We start from the raw sequence: 20,907 nt of genomic DNA, 5'->3' as shown, positions 1-20,907 counted from the left end.
GCATCCGACACTCTAAACACCAATGAATGCAGAGACTCCATTGTTGACCACAGAAGAACTTGAAAAAGGATAAAAGCCATTTCTACTCCGGCCTTGTAAAAGCGTCCTCCCCGTTTGAAGGTCCTGGACACGGTAGGAGGTTGGATATAATGTTAGTGAACAATTATTATCTTTGGTAAATTGATTAATGGAGATAACATTAGTAGAGGCATTAGGGCAGTGTAAGATGTTAGGTAGAGTGAAAGAATGGTGGGGTGTTTGAATAGAGGAAGTACCAACGTGAGAAATGTGCAAACCTGATCCATCAACCACTCCATGGACATTATCAGAACCAGTGTATGGGCGGGGATTGGAAACTGTATTCAAATCTTTGGTGATGTGAGCATTGGCTCCAGAGTCAAAGAGCCAGTTCTGAGGGCCAGAGGACGTAGCAGAAGCTGGAGGAGGTGCGGCAGCAGCATATGCTTGCAGACGAGGAGCAGGGACACGTTGTTTTTATTAGAATCATTTTAAGAGCCATACAAATCAGGGGAGATGAGGAAAAGAAAATCTGTTTGGAAGGCAAATTAAAAGAACCCCATGATTGAATCAGTTTAGTTGACATTTTAATTTCCCATCAGAATGACATGTACTACTAGTTCAACACTATTTCAGATTTGGATGCAAAGGATGAAACATGATCACAATGCTACAAGTTAACAATAAAAGGATGTATATTGACGTGCTTATTCTTGGTCACATGCTATGTGAAGAACAATATTCCCTGTAGCCTATAGTTATAAAAAGGTTTTCGGTTCAGTTACTTGAAGATCCAAGACCCTTTTGGTTTTCTTTGGGTGTTATCATGAGAATGTTAGATTATTAGTGTCAGAATGTTCGAGGTATTCTAAGCTGTCTGCCCATGTTTTGTACAAAGGAACTGGTCGCATATTGACTTGGTGTTTTTTAAAGAAAGGAAATTTGTTCCTCTGAATTCCACCTATGTGTCTACCTAAAGTAATTGACTAAGGCCAACCTAAACCCGAAGTTTGAAACTTACAAGGTATAGGCTGCACAAGTTGGAAGATTGAAAAGCTGCATCACAACAATGTAGAAGAAATTTAGACTGCTAGCTCACTGCTCAACTCAATTAGTAAATATATTCACAGGCATATCAATGACATAATGTGTACCACAAAGGCAAGTAGGTAACCCAATGTCTTATGCCAATTTGATTATTCGGTATAATTTCCACAGAAAAATAAGAGCAATCTTGAGCCACACCCTTCCCTTTTCTTACCAATGCTCTGTCTAAACCCGAAATTGGCAGAAAATGCACTTAAATAACATGGCGGTACATTGTGTTGGGACAAGTATATCAACACACTATCCATGATATCGCAAAGTTTTCATGTATAATGAAAGAAAAAGGGAAAGAAAGTAGAGAGCAAATACCTATGAGGAGTGACATCAGAGAATTTGGTGGGAGCCCAAGACATTAACATATTGCCAACACAAAGCAAGCTTCCTTCATAATCCACACCATTCACTGTGAATCCATTCTGTGTAACTTCACCAACACAAATGAAAAAATTGTAATAATTAGTGGCTAAAAGTGATATTAATTAGGGAGTAATCAAAATTAATAAAAAATTAATTAAGGAGTAGGCAGGTACCGCTTAAAGCGAAGCTGGTCGTTGGGGATATTGTTGATGAGATTGATATGATCGTAGAGAAAGAAGGTGCGCCTGAGATATGGGAGTGACTATTGGGTTGTGGGCTTCTTTCCGGAGGGTCCGGATGAGGTTTGGTAAGGCTCCGGCTGCTCTTGCTCTCAACCCCATTTTTTATTTCACTCTGTCTCTCTCTCTCTCTCCTTCTCTACATGTCTTTCTGTGTTGCTATGCTGCAAAATAACTCAGTTCATACCTTATTGCAATTATACAAAGAGAAGAAACAAGTGTGGAAGTCTTTGAAATGCTCCAACATTCAAACTACATTAGCTGGATTGTATGCATCGTTCACTGCTTTTCATTTCTACAGTCTCCGTTTCTTTCAAATAAGTTTATTTAAGTGACCTTCTGTAGAGTTCACTTCACATCCTAATTCGAGATCGAACTGTCCATTTTTAAGTCTTATTTCAAAGGTCATTCAAATCTGAAACCATTTGACCGTTGGATTAAATGGTAGTTGTATTAATGTTTTTTGAAAAATCTTATTCATCTATTTACTTCACTATAATTGAATGTCTTAATGGTTATAAGTTTACTTTTTTACAAGAATGATCTATGAATAATATACTAAAATATAGACGGCTTTGATTGTTGAAAAATGTTATAGTTACTTACATTTTGTAATTGCCTTTACCTTGTAAATTTATATTCAAAGCACGAAGGCGACGATTATTCATATATCAAATGTAGTCTTGAATCACCATATAATATTCTGACAACCAAGTTCAAACACCTTGTAGGCCTCATTTCGTGTTTAGGACTAGTATTGAATTGAAATGGATAACCTAACAGATACCCGTGACAAAAACTTACCCTATTCCAATTTCCAAACCCCAAAATGTGCAAGCAATAAGCAAACTCTTGGAATATCTTTAGAATGATCAACAAAATTTTACAACTATAAAGAGTGCAAACCTCAGTCATCGACTTCCCTTTCAATATCTCTTTGTAGCTCCTCCTTGTACTCCTCGAAATTCCCAAGGTAAGGGGTCACCGTGCCATTCTTAACATTCCAAATTTCACTCCTCTCTTCGTTTTCACACACGCGCGATATCAGCCTTGAATCATGACTCACCAGTACAACTCCACCTGTGAATTCATCAAGTGCATCGGCCAGTGCGTCAATACTCTGCATATCCAAATGATTCGTCGGTTCATCCAACAGCAAAATGTGGGGCCTTGACATGGATATGGATGTGAACACAACCCGGGCTTTCTGCCCTCCAGATAATTTTGCAATGGGAGTGAGATGGTTGTGGCTGGGGAGTCCATATTTTCCAAGCTTTGCACGAACAGCCTCTTGCTTGCTAAGGTCTGGGTGAAGCCGGAGAAGGTACTCAACTGGGGTCTCACTCATTGTCAGGATGTCCACAAAGTGCTGTGAATACCTACCGATCCTCAACTTCTGACTCCTCCGTACTTCACCCTCAGAAGGAACCAAATCACCTGCAAGAAGGTTGAGCAGAGTAGACTTTCCAGCTCCGTTAGGTCCAACTATGGCAACACGGGTCCCCATATCAATACTGACATCAACACCTGACAGCCTGAAATCCTCCCGATTTGGATAACTGAAGCTGACTTCGACAAGTTGCAGAAGTGGAGGAGTAAGCTCTGTAGGTTCAGGAAAGTGGAACTCCACGCTGTAAACTCTCCACTTCTGAGGAGCCTCAGCTGGTGCATCATCTCCATCAACTTTTCCCTTGGCCTTGTTCTTTGATGCTTCCTTAGCTGCTGCAGACTTTGCTTTATCCTTGACTTTCTCCTGTTGAACCCGATTTCCACTCCTTTTGGCAGCTTTCAGCTGCTTGTCATAAATTTCAAACTTTTTGTTCACCTCTTGCCGATGTTGCTCATAACCAGTTTCAAAATCATCAAAATTTCCTCGGTAGATGTGAAGCTTCAGATCATGCAGATGAATAATCTCACAGCAAACTGTGTTAAGGAAATCTCGATCATGCGAGACAACGACAAAAGTTTTTTTCCAGCGGCACAAGTATTCCTCCAACCAGAGAACAGCCCTCAAGTCGAGATGGTTGGTGGGTTCATCAAGCAACAAAAGAGTTGGCTGAACAAAAAGTGCCCTTGCCAATGAAATTCTCATCCTCCACCCACCACTGAAGGACTTAGTTGGACGGCCTTGCATATCCTGTGTGAACCCCAACCCAGCAAGAATTTTTGCAGCCTGAGCTTCAGCTGAATCTGATCCCATCAACTGCAATTTCTCATACAATTCAGAGAGCTTCTCTCCTGCATCATCATCAAAACCGTCCTTTCCATCAGCGGAAGCTGAATTCTGCAAATCTGCAACCTCTTTTCGGATTTTGACAAGTTCTTCATTTGCTGAAACAACTATTTCAATAGCAGTTTTGTCATCACCAACTACCTCCTGCTCAACCAAAAGCACATCAATATTTTTTGGTACTGGAATCTTCCTCCAAGCAAGAAGCTTCAGGAGAGTAGACTTGCCCATTCCATTGGGCCCAACCAAACCATATCTCTTCCCGTGTGTTATTTTCACTGATGCATTCCTTAGAAGTTCCTTTCCCCGAGCAGACACAGAGAAATTTTCTACTGTTATATCCTTAACATTAGCATCACCATCTTCCCCATCAATTACCGATGCCCGGCTTCCAATTACAACACTGAAAGCATCATGGTCGTCTTTAAGGGCCTGGTTCTGAATCACATTAATTTCTAGAATGGCTTCGTGGTTTAGTTTCATGATATCCTTCGTTTCTCTGCTTTCTCAAAACCCTGTATAAAGAGGAAATGAATAGCATACACTTCACAGTTCACACCAAGAGGAAATGATAGAAAGGTTATAATGGTTGTAAATGGATTAAAACAAGAAGCCAATGAAGCAATCAGAACTACAATATATGAATATATGAATATACATATAGCTTGCAGGTTCAGCTACATGCTCCTGTATTTTCAAGATGATATGCATCTTGGACGGAACAAAAGGAAATGTTTTGACTATAAATTGCAAATGAAGGCAAGTAACTACACTACACAATACAGAGGAAAACTTGATTGGTAAAATACCAAATCAAAATTATCTATTAGCAGTACAAATAGAAAACGAAAGAAAAAAGGATCCAGTTCAGTAACAGGAAAATGGGTAATTTCCAAAAGAGCCAAATTCACCTTAGCAACCAAGCAAAACTCCCTTTTAATCCTAAAGAAAACACAGTGTTTCACCAAAGCAAACCCTTTTCCATGGATGTCAGCCTGGTTCTGCCTATCGAATTTTTGAAAAAGTTCTTTCTTGATTTTAAAAAATAAATCCTATATACATGGCGTCCTTTTACAAGTTATACTGCAACCTTGTAAAGTGCATGGTAATGGTGAAGCAGGCGATGATAGACAAATAAAGCCATCAAATGGATGTAATTATTTACAAGGAAGTTGGATAATTGATTACAAAATCACATGTATCAAGCAAAACCCTAATTTATAATATGCAAAAAAAAATTCAAGAAGTTGCATTACCTTAAGATTGGAGTGGCGAAGTGAGCACTTAGCAGCTAGTGGTGGAGGACGATGGTGAGAGAAAGAAAACCAGTGGAGGACGTCGACGACGCGACTGGGAGTTTGGTGGTGGAGGACGCGACCGGAAGGGGATAACGATGGTATAGAAATTTACGGCTTAATTAAATTAATGTATTGTATAATTTGGTATATTAGTACGTAGATTCCTTGTTCTGCAAGGTAACAAAATACGACACAAAGAGATATCCTTCTTAACAAAGGACTCTAAACCGTCTCTGAAAGAGATGATGTCAAACTTTGAACATAAAATTTATATTTTGACAGCTTATGTGGTACTTTGACATTTTTAAAGTTTTGTTCTTCAACCGATATGTCAAATTAAATTATTATGTTATTATTTTATAAAATAAATTATTAAACTAATTAAAATTTAATAAATGACATTTAAAGTTTAATCAGTAATCTGTTTACTTTCCTTGATTGAAAAGAAGAAGAAAAGTAGGATAATTGCATCGATCAACTCAACATTAATTATAATAAATTATTAAATTAATTAAAAATTAATAAAATACATTTAATAATTAATAAAAACATTTGAAGCTGCTGTCAAATTTTGACAGCAACCTCTTTTGCTGCCAATTCATATCATCACCACATAGGATTTGGCACTTCAGTTGAAGAATATTAGTATGGTCTTTTTTTACTGTTATAACTGATGTGTACATTTTTGCATCTTCTTTGGATATGCTTTAATATTTGCACAATACTTACATTCCTATTTCCCTAAAAATTACTCACGCCAATACACTGACGACTTGGTGAGTGGTGACTGGTGAGAGACCGTTAGAGAGAGCTTGGGGTGGTGGAAGGAGAGGACGACCCGACTGGTTTTTAGGGTTTCGTTCGGCCTGTTATGTGATCTCATTGGTGTGATTGCCTTGGTCACAAAGAAAAGGATTAAATTGTAATGAAGGGTTCAATTGTAAGGGAATTTGGGGGGTTTAATTGTAATAGCATTAAATATTGGGTCATTTTAATAGGCTTTTGTCATATATTAAACAATTGCTCAATTGCTCTCTCTCTATCTCTACAACCGCCATTGTTGCAGGTCAAGGTTGAGCCGACGGTTGGGGCTAACACGGAGAAGAGAGACAAGAGGAGACTGAGAAGAGTGAGAGTGTTCGATGCACTCGAGAATGTGGGAGAGAAAAAGAGTGATCAGGTGTGGTAGAGTCCATGTATGTACTCGGCTACCACCAATTAAAGCCAGCCACGTGGTTTGTCGAATTTTAATAAATAAAAAGTTCGTTTCGGTTCGGTACCATATTTGGAAGTTGGAACCGATATCCAACCGTTTGTTTCACTCCAGTTTGGTTCTCTGTCTCGTACCGTTCTCCACCTATTAGAAATCGAACCAACCAATTTTTTCTGGTTCGGTCCAAGTTCATGGGGTCCATTTTTATTTTTATTTTCAGGAGCAAGGTTTACTATCATCAGCGGAAATATTTTTAAAGGTCAACACATTTCTGTTTCGTAAAAGGCCAAATATTTTGTACGTTCAAAACAAATGCAAGTGCCACTACAATTGCACTAATTCTTCCTAACAATAGAGATTCCAATCCTCGTAATTCAATTGAACTAAAATTCATAACGAACATATAAAACAACTTTAAATTCTTAGTTTAACAAAGAAGTTCAATTCCCACCTATCTTTCTGATTGATGCCGTCAGCATTGAGTTCTCTAATTTTCCCAATTAAGCTTTATGTACTAACTAATGTACATGTGATGTGTTGTGTTGTGTTGAGAATTATGTTGTTTTTTTGTGATGAAGGCCTAGTGCTATAGAATAATGGAGTTGGAGGTTCTGATCCTGAAGTGTAATTTCAAGGAAAGGGGACGGAAAAACACCGAGAGACGTATCCACTGGAACGAGAGAGGTGGGGGGCTTTATGAAATACATATGTTACAACCAGCACTGAATCACAAAGTCACAGAGAAACAGAAACCATGAACACAATTTCTCACAACCTTGTAACCACGGGACTTTATGAAATTACAAAGCAATCCAATCCAGCCAAAATGGTAACAATTTATTCTACTCTGAAAATTGTGCATGTAGATTCTAAGAAAAGACTTGAACTACTTGGATCTAACGGAAAACATGGTACAAAACCGAGCGTAGTAACGTTTTAGGATTCATATAGCCGACCTCACTTAGTGAAATAAAACTTTGTTGTTGTTGATGAAAACTATGCATATGCTAAAAAAACATTTTTACCAGTAAAAGGCTACTACATCTATATGAACAAACTTCTTTCGTTCGCGTTATATAGTCTCGGAATCAAACACTAGCAATCCATCAATTGGAAAACAATTTCCCATATTTTCCAGAAAATTGATCAATTATAAAGTCTTAAAACAACTAAAAACAAGTTAGAAACAAATTAATTAAATAATTATTCGATGTGAACTATGAAATTACACCATATCTGTCCTTAGAAAATTGCAATTTCCGGGAAAACCATCTCCTTAGAATCAAACAGAGATAAAATTACAATTTCTGATAGCAAACTCTCCCCTGATATAGTCAAACTCCTCTCAAATTCTATATTATCCTCACCGTCCCATTTACTTAAATTCATTGAGGAAACTTACTCTGTCTGTTAATTTCGAACATTCATGGAGCCAAGTGACTTGTACATTGCCGAAGAAATGTTTAGTCCATTTTTACCACATAAAAACGAAATAAAACCAATAATATTCTTGTATGACGATATGACAAATTTATTTTTACTGCAACTATATGTCGATTGATACTTTTAATTTCTTGTTTCAAATTTTATTTTGTATAACTATAAGCTAGGAAGGTTTGATAATAAAAAAAAAATTGGTGTAGGGTCTCAAAAGAAAATGATTGTGATTAGATCCTTCTAATCACAAGTTTAGCTGATGTTTGCTGATGTTGTTATTTACTAAATAAATAATTATGTTCTTTTTATACAAAACTTCATCTTAATCCTTAAAAAAGATGAGTTTTAGACTATAATCATGTCTAAAATTTAAAATCTAATTTTAGTCCCTAATACAGTTAACCATCTCATTTATTAATTATATTTTGATGTTGTATTTCTTTTTCTTTTTTTTCCTATTTTTACATTTAATTTTCATTTCATTTCATTCATCATAATATATTTTGATGTCTACATGTAAGTAAACTAATTTTTTTTTTGTATAATATGTTCCGATATAATTTGTATAATCTTTCATTTAGGTATGTTAATTCATTTGATATATTTAGGTATATCCATCGATACAAATATATAAGTACTTTAATTAAATATAATACATTTCGGTACATACACTATGATACGCAAATTTCAGTTCATTAATTCAATATAGTACATTCGGTACATATATTTCGGTATTGATATTTAGGTACATTAATTCAATATAATACATTTCGATACATACATTTAAGTTTATTATAATATATCTCGGTACAATCATTGTTGTACACTTATGTATTTACATATTTGTCACATCGCGGCCTGGACCCCCACCACATCCAGGGCTCGACTCCACCGTAGCACGACATTGTCCACTTTGGGCCCCGACCACCCCCTCACAGTTTTGTTTATGGGAACTCATACCAGAACTTCTCAGTGAGTCACCCATCCTGGGATTGCTCTCGCGCGAACTTGCTTAACTTCAGAGTTCCTACAAAACCCGAAGCCAGTGAGCTTCCAAAAGGCCTCGTGCTAGGTAGAGAGAATATACATATAAGGCTTATAAGATCTACTCCCCTGGAAGATGTGAGATGTTACAATCTACTGTACTTTACTTATGCTCTGATGTCATGTGTGAAATTGGTCCATACCCGCTCACCGCGCACTCGTGTACTTAGACACTTTTAGGATTAAATTTATTCACATTTTACATATCATCACACTTTATGGCTTCGTCACCTTCCAGATGTCGCCCAGTACAGCTCGATTTGTAGTCCTAATGGACATTCCGAGTCGGGATGTGTCATATTTGCGTGTCGCTTTTTTTATTTATAAATATTTTCTCATTTATATTCATTTATAATTGAAAGAATTAATATGTGTATATATTTTTTTGAATAAGAATACGGGCATATTAATAAAATTAAAATTTTAACAAAGATATAATATAAATTTTAATAAAAGTACACTTTAAAAGATTAAATTAGGAAAGATATCCTTTGGATCCCTTCCACCAAATTCACCAATCCGGGTCCTTGAAATTTGATCAAATGGCTAAAAACAGGGATCCTCTTTAAAAGTTATAATAACTTTAGCCGTTGGATCAAATTTTAAGGGTCCGAATTGGTAGATTTGGTGGAAGGAATCCGAAGAGGATCCCTTTCCATTAAATTAAATATGTAATCTAGCACCATATATTTTTTTTTATTTTTAAAATTCTAATATATTGCAAGGACTAATTTCAAAAACCCCTGTTTTTATCTTCTTATCTTATTTTACTAGTTAAATTCGTGTGAAGTCTGGTGGAACGAGGTAAGAAGGTTGACTTTGATCATTATGATCTCCTTTCCATTGCCATTTTCCTTTACCTTCCGTTCTTAAGATGTCTTTATCTCTCAACGAAGGCTTCCTAAATCTTCATTAACAAAAACTCTCCCATTTATATACATCTCTCTCTATATAAAATGGCCACCAGTACCCATAAAACCACAGCCTAAAATCTCAGCACAATGCCTACCAACCCAATCAATGGACGACCCAACAAATCTCGCTCCCAAAGCCTCAAACTTTACCCTTCCAACCACAGCGTTCCACCCCCCAAAGGCGCAGTCTTCCGCCCCCAGCTCCTCATTTCCCTCTCTTTTATCTCCTTCTGCAAAAATCTAATCTTGTTACCGCCTTTTTGGGCCGCCACTCCACCCGAGTCGTGGAAGTGTAGTGAGCTGCATGTGCAAAACTTAGGCACGGAGGGGCAAACTTATTAAAAAAAAAGGGTGAAAATACCTTTCGTTCAATCTACTGTCTGGTGACCAGGATCCTGGTCTGCTGAACTGGTCTTGGATCAATCTGGAGTGGGAGTTGGGGCGGCATAGTGGGTCAGACGCGCGGGCGCTAAGCGGGGTCGGCTTGGTCCGCCTAGCCTCGAGCTGGAGTTCGGCACGGGTTAGCGAGTTGGGCCTCCTGCCCGTGGGCTCGATGTGCTACGATGAGGTTGTTGTGGCAAAGTGGATTGCTAGCGCTTAGGCTTCGGTTTAAGCTGCTGCAGTGGCCCTTTGTTGGCTGCTGGGCTCCTTAGGTCGGCCATGCGGTGACTACTAGGCAATGGCCACTGTGATGGTGGTGCTCTGCGGCGGTGGGGCTCCTCTTGCCGTCGCGTTGAGCCTTGAGCACTGTTGACGAGGAGCTACGTCTTGGTCTCCGTTTTTCGGTCCATATCCTTGAACGTAGGGCGTTCCGGTTGTCGTGGTTTCAAAAATGTTTACCATTGTATCCACTCCAAGGACTAATTAAGGATTTTTTCTAGGAAAATTTTCAATGACTAGGAGTGTATGAGAAATTCAAGTAACATAAAATTCCAAAAAGTAATTGCCTGAGGCTTCTTCAAGTATTTGAATCAACCTCTCAATGAAAGCACCAATTTGTATGGTAGCAAAAATCTGCCATCTTGAATCTTGACGAATGTGTATCTACAAAATAATTAACACTTTTGTTCAAAAACCAAAGCCTCACGCGATCACAAGGTTTGAGAGGGGTTTAGCTAATGGATCTCCAATGCCTAAGTCAGTATCTCTGGAAAAAAAGTGAGTGTTTTGGGCTTGTATGCGTAGCAAAAGCTTACCAAAAATTTGGTGGTGATGAGGTATTTTATAGGGAGGAATGGCTAGCCATATGGTTAGGGTTTTGCTCTACACATAGTGCTATTGGTCAAGATGTGTCATCTGTTGGATGAATGAGGAAATAATATTTTCAAGATATCAATAAGGAGATATATCTTGGGATGATGATGGAAGCATCAATGATTGATTGTGATAAGGATTCCTTACTTGATGGAGATTTAGTAATTAATCCAATAGTTAGTGTCTTTGACTTTTCCACGCCACGAGCAGAAGAGCTTTGAGCAATCGTAGTCAACTACTTGGACCTCCAGGAATGATGAGCTGTGCGTGAAAATATTTATGTGCCCTACCCATTTAATGAGGGCGTTCTTGTTTTTTCCTAAGAAAAAGTTCATGTGTCGTCTCTATGATTTTTTGAATTATTTTTGCTCCATAAATAGTGTTTTTTTTAATCATTGAAAAGAGTGTTTTTTTTAATCATTGTAATTGGTAGAAAAAAAAAAGTGAAGATAGAATGGTCCTTGAGAAAGCAGAAGAAGAAATATACAAGATCAATGGTGTTCTTATTGCACATTATGAGGGCAAAGATTTAGATGGCTGGGTTTTGCAAGGGTTTGAGAGACGACAGAATGAGAGGAAGATATGTTAGATTTACCAAGACGCTCGCGTATGCATATTTGATCGTATTTGAAGTTTTTTTGAATGTCAAATGAAAAAGAACAAATTTATCTCTCAGTTAAGTTATAAAACATGTGTCAATAGCAAAGAGAACAATGGAGACCCAAAAAATGGAACAGCAAACCCGTAGCTCTCAATATGTAATCTCTAAAGTTTATGTAGTCTTCCTGGTAATTCATTGTTTCTCTTTGTTTGCTTAATAAAGTTTATATTCCATTTGTTGCGTACTCTGATGTGCAACACCAACACCCCATCGTTTCTTATCTGTATGAAATTTGCATATTAATTTGTTTTGGGTCTTAAACTAATGAGTCGCTCAAAAGACTAAATCAAGTTCCCATTTCCACGTCTTCCCCACCCACTCCTACCCCAAAGACCAGGGAGTGCATGGAGGTCCCCCACCCCCCTTCTACTCTAAAGACCAGGGAGTGCGTGGAGGTCATCTTCTGTTGTCTACTTGCAGAACTTGATGTTTCAATAATTAAGTCAAATAAGTCCACCGTAACCATTAAGTCAGTTTGTTTGAACATTTACTCACAGAAAACTGGTCCACATTATTGTTAATTTGTTATATATAGAAATAAAATACAAAAACATAATAGAGGAAGCTTCCACATTCTACGTCGCACAGCTTTGTACTAAGTTATGGAAGGTTGGAAAAGCTAGAACAGAACGCCAAGTTTCTCACCAATGTGCATACCCAATTAACGTTGGGTTGCTTGTATTTATAATACATTAGAGATTACATTTAGGGTTTGAAAACCCCATTTACAAGGAATATTTGAAATTCAAATATACACAGATAAGAGAGTTACGCAGCTACAAAACATATGAAAAAGTCATAAGCTTAACCAACTGTTTGAAGATAAGAATTAGAAGACAACTCAAACACTTGAAATGGTGTTGACTGTAACTGAGTGAGGATTTAGGGAGTATTCAATTGAGAATTTGAAACTTTAATGGATTTATAAATCCATGAATTTTTATGGAGTTTAATTGATTTGTAGAGATTCCATATAAAATTTTGATTCAATTCCCTCGAAATCGCATGGAGAGAAGTAAGATTTGTGGATACTTAAAATACATTACGAAATCTCTCCAATTCCCTCTAATTCCTCAACTTTCTCAAATTCTTTAAAATCAATTTCTAATTTAATACACATGAAATGTTATACACTTCTTTAAAATTACTAATTGAATACACCCATATTTGAAATTTTAATAAACTATCTTACAATTCTAATTGAATACTTGAATTTTAGAAAATTATTTAAAATTCTAATTAAATACCTTTAAATTCATTAAAAAAATTAAAATCTCTCAAAATTCCAATTGAATGCCCTCTTTGTCTAACAAGCTTATCAGTTGTGCTGCTGGAACTTGTCATTTTGACCATCCATTCAATTCCTGAAATTGGAGGAATTGGACTCCCTCGGCCTCCATGGGTGAGGTATTTGGATTCCGGGATGGTGAAGGAATCGGGAATGCATTTCTTCTTTCCTATTACGCCCTCTTCTCAAGAGACTTCGCAGATGCTTCGACAGACGCTTCGACACCGCCGGCTCATCCTCGTGTGACGTTGGTTTGACGATCGGGACCTCGAAGTTCGGGGCCAAATGGCTGCAATAATTGCTCAGCTCGATGCCTCTTCCACCTCCTACCGGTGTACTTATGATGTGTTCTTGAGTTACAGAGGCGAAGATACACGTAAGGGGTTTACTGATCACCTCTACAGGGAGCTGGAGCTGGCAGGAATTCACACCTTTAGAGATGATGATGGGATCGACAGAGGAGCAAACATAGCATCAGAGCTACAGAAAGCGATACAAGAATCACGAGCATCCATAATTGTCTTCTCCAAGGACTACGCTTCCTCAAGATGGTGCTTGGATGAGCTGGTGAAGATCATGAAACGTAGAAAAACTGATTGCAGACACATGGTTATGCCAGTTTTCTATGATGTGGATCCATCCCATGTTAGGAAACAGACTGGAACTTTTGCACAAGCATTTGCTAGACATGAAGAACGCTTCAAGGAGGAGATGGACAAGGTGATGGAGTGGAGAAGAGCTCTTAGAGATGTAGCAGATGTGGGAGGAATGGTTTTAGGAGATATGTAAGTTCATTCCCAAAAACTTTATATTCTCGACATGAACATTTCATTAAAACTTAAATGAATACCTAACGAAAACGCAGCAGAAAACAGCTACAAACATGAAAACAATATTCTAGGTGAAGTTTCATACATGCAGTTAATGTTGGACTTTGCTGTTTTCTTTGTTTATGTAATTGATTTAGCAGAACATTTTTATGAGAACTAGAAAGTTCATTTGTTCAATATTTATATGTCCACTCAATTTGCATTGGCACCACAGGATTTTCATTCATTCATTACAATTTGTAGGTATGAGTCACAGTTTATCCAAAATATTGTCGAAGAGATTGGAAATAAACTGGATCATTGTGCAACAGAAATGATTGCTCCCTATGTGGTTGGAATAGATAAGCGTGTGCAGGGCATAAACATGTGGCTGAAAGATCGATCAAATGACGTGAGTGTAGCTGTGATCTATGGGATGGGTGGAATTGGCAAGACCACCATTGCCAAAGCTGCTTATAACCAGAACTTCCACAGATTTCAAGGTTGCAGCTATCTTGCAGATGTTAGAGCAACTTCAGAACAGCCTAATGGTTTGGCTTTTTTGCAAAGAAAACTTCTTTCGGATATCCAAAAGGGGAAAAAGAAGAAAGTATACAGTATGGGTGAACGAATGAGCAAGATCAAGCATGCTGTGTGTTGCAAAACTGTTCTTATTGTTCTTGATGATGTGGACCAATCTGACCAATTCAATGCAATTCTTGGAAGGCGAGAATGGTTTCACCCAGGAAGTAAAATAATCGTTACAACTAGACATGAAAGTTTGTTGAATGATCATGAAGTTTATGCAATGTTTAAGGTTAGAGGATTGGGTGAGTATGAATCACTTGAGCTTTTTAGTTGGCATGCCTTCAAACAAGTGCGTCCTGTCAAAGATTACATCAAGCTAACAAGATCCGTAGTACAGCACTGTCAAGGGCTACCATTAGCACTTCAAGTTTTGGGATCTTCTCTTGTTGGAAGAAGTGTAGAAGTATGGGAAAGTGCGCTGCAGAAGTTAAACGTCATTCCTAATGAAAAAATTCAAAAAATACTTAGAATAAGCTTTGATTCTCTACAAGATGATCATGACAGAAGTTTATTCCTTCATATAGTCTCTTTCTTCGTGGGAAAGAAGATAGATTATACAATTACAGTACTGGACAATTTACACTTCTACACAAGGATTGGAATTCAAAATCTAGTTGATAGATGTCTAGTAGACATAGATGAAGACAACAAGTTGGTCATGCATCAATTACTTATAGACATGGGAAGGGGAATTATTCGTGAAGAGTCGCCCGAGGACCCTGGGAAACGTAGTATAGTGCTACAGAATGATGCCTCTGATATTTTGAGAAAATTAACTGTAAGAAATATGGTCTTATTAATGTTTTTATGTTTGTACTATTGTGATGTGCATGTGTACTAGTTACTAACCCAATGTTCGGATCTGGTAGCAGGGAACAAAAACCATTAAGGGCCTCATGCTCAATCTTCCTGGCAAGACAATGTTTAATACAAGTAACAAAAAGAGATACCATGTCGACGATTACCATGAAAAAGTCTCAAGGCGACGGCTTGGTTTCTTCTCTTGGAAATCTATTACCTTTCTGCCAACAAATTCTGCTTCTGAATCAAATGAGGTAGACTTCAAAACAGAGGCATTTACAAGGATGCACAATCTTGAACTTCTGTTGCTCAATAATGTAATCATCAGTGGAGGCTACAAAGATTTTCCAAAAAATTTAAAATGGATATCTTGGCGAGTATTCCCTTTAAAATCAATACCAGCAGATTTATATTTGGAAAATCTAGTGGGTCTTGACTTGCGGAATAGCAGGCTACATCATCTTTGGCAAGGACCCAGGGTATGATACAGATCTCTCTCTCTCTCAAACAAATCCATGCATACACAAATTTAGGGATCTTTATGATCACGTACTTACCCAAACTAAGTACCATCTGTTTGAAACAGGTTATTCCAAGACTGAAATTCCTTAATGTCAGTCATTCACATGGTCTTGTGAGAACCCCCAACTTTTCGGGAGTCCCTAACATTGAGAAATTAGTTCTTAAAGATTGCACAAATTTGGTTTTGGTTGATGAATCCATTGCAGACCTAGAGAAACTCATTGTCTTGAATCTAAAAGACTGCAAAAATCTCCCAAAGCTTCCAACAAGACTTAGCATGATGACATCTCTACAGGAACTGATTCTTTCTGGTTGCTCAAAGCTTGTGTTTCGCCCCAATGCTGCAGCTGGTGTTTGGAAGAAACTCAATATATCAACAGCTAAGCTATCGCAATCAATGTGGTTGTGGAGACTGTGGATATTACTCAGGAAACATCTTGTTACTGCCCGCAGTTTGTCAGCGGCAAATTGGCCAAATGGCTTAGTAAGCTTAAGTCTAGCTGACTGCAATCTTCCGGAGATTCCCAGTGGTCTTAGTATCCTATCTTCATTGAAGCATTTGAATCTAAGTAGAAACCCAATTTTGAGCCTACCAGAAAACTTGAATGATCTTATTACGCTTCAAACTCTTGTAATTGAAGGTTGCACAATGGTCCGAACTCTTCCAGAACTCCCACCAAGTTTAAGAAAATTGCATGCAAGTTATTGTACATCATTGGAAAAAATAACAAATTTACCAAACATGTTCAGATCATTGGATTCAAGTTTTTGGAAGTGCAAGAATTTAGTTGAAGTTCAAAGCTTGTTCAATATAAAACCATTGAGAAGGGTTGACATTGAAATGATCAGAGATATGGGCCTGTTCAATTTGGAATCCGTAGGAACAACTGAAGTTGAGATGACCAATTACTTGACACGTACAAGAAGGAAGGGTCCTATACAGGTTCTCTCTCTCTCTCTCTCTCTCTCTCTGATGCACGCACTGTTAGTAGTTTCTCTTTAATGATTATGATTTCTGTGATTTCCATCAAACAGGGATTGTATGAATGTGGCATATTTAGCGCTTTCCTTCACGGAAACAAGATTCCAGATAGGTTCCCTTACAGAAGCCTGGGTAACTCCACTTTGTCTATTATTGTACCTTCACATCTTAATCTCAAGGTCCGAGGCTTGAATGCTTGTGTTGTATATTCGCGATGTCCTTTTTGGTTTAGCAGTTCAAACTTCCTTAAAGTCAGTAATGAGACCAAGGGTCTTAAATGGACATATTGCCCAGTCAGAGCAGGTCTCCCGAGAAAGAACCATGATATGTTATGGCTAAGCCATTGGTTGTTTGGAAACGATGAACTGGAGGGCGGGGATGAAGTACGTTTTTCCATGAATGAAGAATATAGTTTCTGGACGAAGGAATTCGGTATCCAGCTTGTGTATGAGCAGGAAAATGAGGGGAAGGGTGTTCAATCAAAAAGTGAAGATATGACATTCCAACCAAATACAACTCTTTCTAGCCCGGTTTTTGTTGCTGGAAATGTATCTGCGTCAGCATCAAAGTATCAGTTGTGGACGGGCAAATTCTTTCTTTGCAATCATCGGAGTCGTATTCATCAACTTCATTTTAGGAGTCAGGAGAGACCAGATTATCTTGGTTTTTCATACTTATTTAAGGAAGATGTTCCTGCTAAGACGATGGTTCCATCTACTCCAATGAATGTTACACCGATTCCTTTTACGTGGACATAGAGGATTAGCCTCCATCCAACACCATTTCATGGTCTTTGGTACAAAAAAAACTCAGCTCTTGTGAGTCTGATTTCTGTTATATGTTCTTTATATCATTATATGTATGTCTTACACTAAAGTATCTGATTTATTACTCTTTTCCGTTGTGGAGGTAAATAAATATATACAAGTTTACGTTGTGCGAGAAACAGGAACTACTTCCCAATAACATTCCTAATTGCACTAGAACAAGCTACTGCTATCTATTTGAATCTAATTGGTAACACAATTCTGTGCGTACAAGAAAACATAAAGGCTGGAGACTATTTTGTTAGATCACTGCACGATGATTACTACCATGTGCAGATCCTTGGAATCACTTATTTGGAGTAGCGATCGGTTGGTTGAAGTTGAAAGCTTGTTGGATAAAAGCAAAACCCTTGAGAAGCGTTGACATAGAAATAAAAAATAAAAATAAAAAAAAGTATGTCCATGTTGCATCTGCAAAGGCTGCACTGATGTCGAAGTGATCAACCACTTAACAAGGAGTACAAGCAGAAAGGATTTCGTTCTATGGAAGTCTCTCTCACCGTCCAAGTCCGCTCTTTTCCTCTCATGCATAGTTGTTCTATATGATTTCTATAAGAGTATTGTTACACTTACCATCCACTTGTACCATCATTCTAATACTTTATTTGTTACACTGACTATCTGTTTATACGTATTCTGCGTTGATTAGCGCTTATGGGCGAAGTGGGTATTGTGAGGAGGCTACAAGAGTTCTTGAGTCAATGAAAGATTCGGGCTTGAAGCCGAATTTGGTTACTTAGAACGCGGTGATTGATGCGCATGGGAAAGGGGAGTGGGGTTTAAGAGGGTAGTGGAGATTTTCAATGAGATGCTGACAAATGGGGTACAGCCCGATCGAATTACTTATAATTCACTCCTTGCGGTTGGTAGTCGTGGGGGACTCTGGGAGGCAGCTCAAAATCTGTGTAGTGAGATGGTGGATAGAGGGATTGATCAGGATATTTATACGTCCAATACACTTCTAGATGCGATTTGTAAAGGTGGGCAGATGGATTTGGCATATCAGATGATGTCGGAAATGCCTTCGAAGAACATTTTGGCTAATGTGGTTACTTTTAGTACTATTATTGATGAATATGTCATATGCTAAGGCTGGTAGGTTAGAAAAGGCACTCAGTTTATTTAATGAAATGAAGTTTTTGGCCATCGGTGGACAGAGTTCTATATAACACATTGCTTTCACTTTATGGGAAGCTTGGTAGGTTTGAGGACGCTTTGAATGTTTGCAAGGAGATGGAGAGTGTTGGGATTGCAAAGGTTGTTGTGTCATATAACGCACTTCTTGGTGGGTTAAGAATGGTCAATGAGATGAAAGAAGAACGTGTATCACCAAACATATTAACGTATTCAACATTGATCGATGTGTTTTCAAAAGGTGGTTTGTATGCAGAGGCAATGAAGGTGTTTAAAGAGTTTAAGCACGCAGGGCTGAAGGCTGAAGGCTGAAGTTGTGCTTTATAGTGAACTTATCAATGCTTTGTGCAAAAATGGACTTGTGGTCTGCTCTTTCATTGCTTGATGAGATGACAAAGGAAGACATTTGACCTAACATTGTCACTTATAATTCAATAATTGATGCCTTTGGTCTGTCAGCAACAACAGAATGTGTAGTAGATGCTGCTCCGGAGGCATTGTGCTACAGACCGGATCTTCATCTTCAGTGGAGGGACGGTCTTTGAGATTCATGTGGGAGATAGGGAAGACAACAGATTTATGAAGATGTTTGGGCAACTTTCAGCTGAGAAAGCAGGTTATGCAATAAAAGATAGGAAGGTTAGACAAGAAATCTTGTGCATTTTGGGAGTCTTTCAGAAGATGCACGAGCTAGACATCAAACCGAATGTTGTCACATTTTCTGCCATTTTAAATGCGTGCAGGTACATCTCTTTATCTTTCGTACATGTTGCATTGGGGACTTATTTGCTTGAAGATCTGTTAAAGTCAGTTTTGAACTGTGCATTACTAGCTATTTATATTTATTTGTAGTTTCAGTTTCAGTTTCATAGATGTTTCAGTTTCAGTTTCAGTTTCTTATTGCGTATGGCTTACATACTGCATCATCCTTTGGTCACGCTTCTTAAAAGTTTGCTTTCATATTTCTCCGCGGAACAGTTGAGCTACGTGGGTTGTTATGCATATGAGGAACATGAGTGAACGTGGAACAGAATAAATACGGTTATGATACTGTTAAGAATTATATGCAGCATAGGGTTCTTAAATATATGCACAAAAATAGGCATAGTCTCAAACACAACAGTCATAGGTGCCTATTTTAAGGACTGTTTACTCATAGTAAGTTGTTAGTCCAAGAAGAAACAAATTAAGCAAAGGAAACCCTACCTACTTAACTTCATTTCAACTAGTGGAAGGTGAAAGACAACCACCTTTCACTGGAATGTCATTGAGGTTATCATGCTACAAATGCTTTGTTGGTTTGGTTAGGACATCTAATGTTAAATATGATGTGAATTCTTTAATCTCTGTTTCTTTCTCCTAACCTTATGCTTATCTATGGAAACGTAGTCCAATAGCCTCCCAGAATTTATGGTTAATCTCTGTTTCAAATTTCAATGGCCTTAAATGCAGCAGTTGTAATTCATTTGAAGATGCTTCAATGTTATTGGAGCAACTCCGGTTGTTTGGTAACCAAGTTTATGGGGTTGTCCACGGACTTCTTATGGACTTCTTACGGACTTCTTATGCCACCTTTTCAGGCGGACGTGTTTTTCCCTTACCCTAAACAATTTGATGTCCAAATTTCTTTTTCCACGTTGAAGAGTTTCATTTTGTCTCTGTGTATTTAAACTGAAACAAGGGGCGCAACTGATTGTGCATGAAGGGAAACGCCAAAACGTATGGGAGAGTGTGTGGTCTGATTCATGCTTAGATTTGCATTTAACGTCTTCTGGGGTTGCCCAGGCAATGGTCCATGTATGGTTGCTCAATATACGCGCTATAGTGTTTAAAGGCCAACAATTACCGAACCTGTTAAGGTTTGCGTTTTTTCTCATCAAACAAGTCACTGTTTGCATAATTTTTGTTCGGAATTTTGTGTTTATTTATCGATCCCTGCAGCATTCTAACAGGATGGGGGAAGCACAGCAAAGTAGTAGCTGACAGTACCCTAAGACGAGCTATTGAGGCGCTTCTTACTAGCATTGGTGCACCCTTTCACGTTGCCAAGTGTAACTTGGGTAGTTTTATATCAACGAGCTCTGTGGCTGCCGCCTGGTTAAAAGAATCTGGCACACTGGAGGTGCTCGTTCTTCACGATGACAGGACTTACACAAAAGGTGCACGTTTGGACCAAATCTCCAA

At 38.1% G+C, this 20,907-nt stretch overlaps 2 protein-coding genes and 1 pseudogene across 4 annotated transcripts; 2 read left to right on the top strand and 1 right to left on the bottom strand.

The window, feature by feature from the left end:
* Positions 1 to 350: 350 nt before the first annotated feature.
* Positions 351 to 5,374, bottom strand: LOC103432317 (ABC transporter F family member 4-like). 2 transcript variants are annotated; one of them, XR_011578297.1, is made up of 4 exons: positions 5,208 to 5,374; positions 2,628 to 4,466; positions 1,656 to 1,885; positions 351 to 1,549 (listed from the first exon to the last, which is right to left on the bottom strand). XR_011578297.1 is itself a non-coding variant. In XM_017331466.3 (2 exons), exon 2 carries the CDS (start codon positions 4,432 to 4,434, stop codon positions 2,629 to 2,631), a length of 1,806 nt encoding a protein of 601 aa, XP_017186955.3. In that variant the 5' UTR covers positions 4,435 to 4,466; positions 5,208 to 5,374; the 3' UTR covers positions 2,391 to 2,628. The 2 variants fall into 2 exon arrangements, 1 of the variants encoding a protein (XP_017186955.3); XM_017331466.3 differs by lacking the exons at positions 351 to 1,549; positions 1,656 to 1,885 and having other exon boundaries at positions 2,391 to 4,466.
* A 7,714-nt stretch (positions 5,375 to 13,088) lies between these two features.
* LOC103406035 (disease resistance protein RPV1-like) lies at positions 13,089 to 17,708 on the top strand. Of its 2 annotated transcripts, none has more exons than XM_008345057.4 (5): positions 13,089 to 13,845; positions 14,134 to 15,235; positions 15,330 to 15,737; positions 15,845 to 16,723; positions 16,816 to 17,708. In XM_008345057.4, the coding sequence occupies exons 1-5, from the start codon at positions 13,346 to 13,348 to the stop codon at positions 17,518 to 17,520; spliced, it is 3,594 nt and encodes a 1,197-aa protein (XP_008343279.2). In that variant the 5' UTR covers positions 13,089 to 13,345; the 3' UTR covers positions 17,521 to 17,708. The 2 variants fall into 2 exon arrangements, with proteins under 2 accessions (XP_008343279.2, XP_070673132.1); XM_070817031.1 differs by having other exon boundaries at positions 13,102 to 13,845; positions 15,327 to 15,737.
* Positions 17,709 to 18,206: 498 nt separating this feature from the next.
* Positions 18,207 to 20,557, top strand: LOC103406034 (pentatricopeptide repeat-containing protein GUN1, chloroplastic-like; annotated as a pseudogene).
* The last annotated feature ends 350 nt before the right edge of the window (positions 20,558 to 20,907 follow it).

Source organism: Malus domestica, chromosome 17 (genome assembly GCF_042453785.1).
Source record: "Malus domestica chromosome 17, GDT2T_hap1".
In the NCBI taxonomy this organism is placed as follows: Eukaryota; Viridiplantae; Streptophyta; class Magnoliopsida; order Rosales; family Rosaceae; genus Malus; species Malus domestica.
The sequence above is the reverse complement of the archived record's forward strand: the minus strand, read 5'-3'. Positions and strand labels throughout refer to the sequence as shown.

Coding starts and splice junctions, on each gene's coding strand:
- LOC103406035 (XM_070817031.1), top strand. CDS start 13,346: ATGGCTGCAATAATTGCTCAGCTCGATGCCTCTTCCACCTCCTACCGG. Junction 15,236..15,326: donor ATATTTTGAGAAAATTAACT/GTAAGAAATATG, acceptor CGGATCTGGTAG/CAGGGAACAAAAACCATTAA. Junction 15,738..15,844: donor ATCTTTGGCAAGGACCCAGG/GTATGATACAGA, acceptor TGTTTGAAACAG/GTTATTCCAAGACTGAAATT.
- LOC103432317 (XM_017331466.3), bottom strand. CDS start 4,434: ATGAAACTAAACCACGAAGCCATTCTAGAAATTAATGTGATTCAGAAC.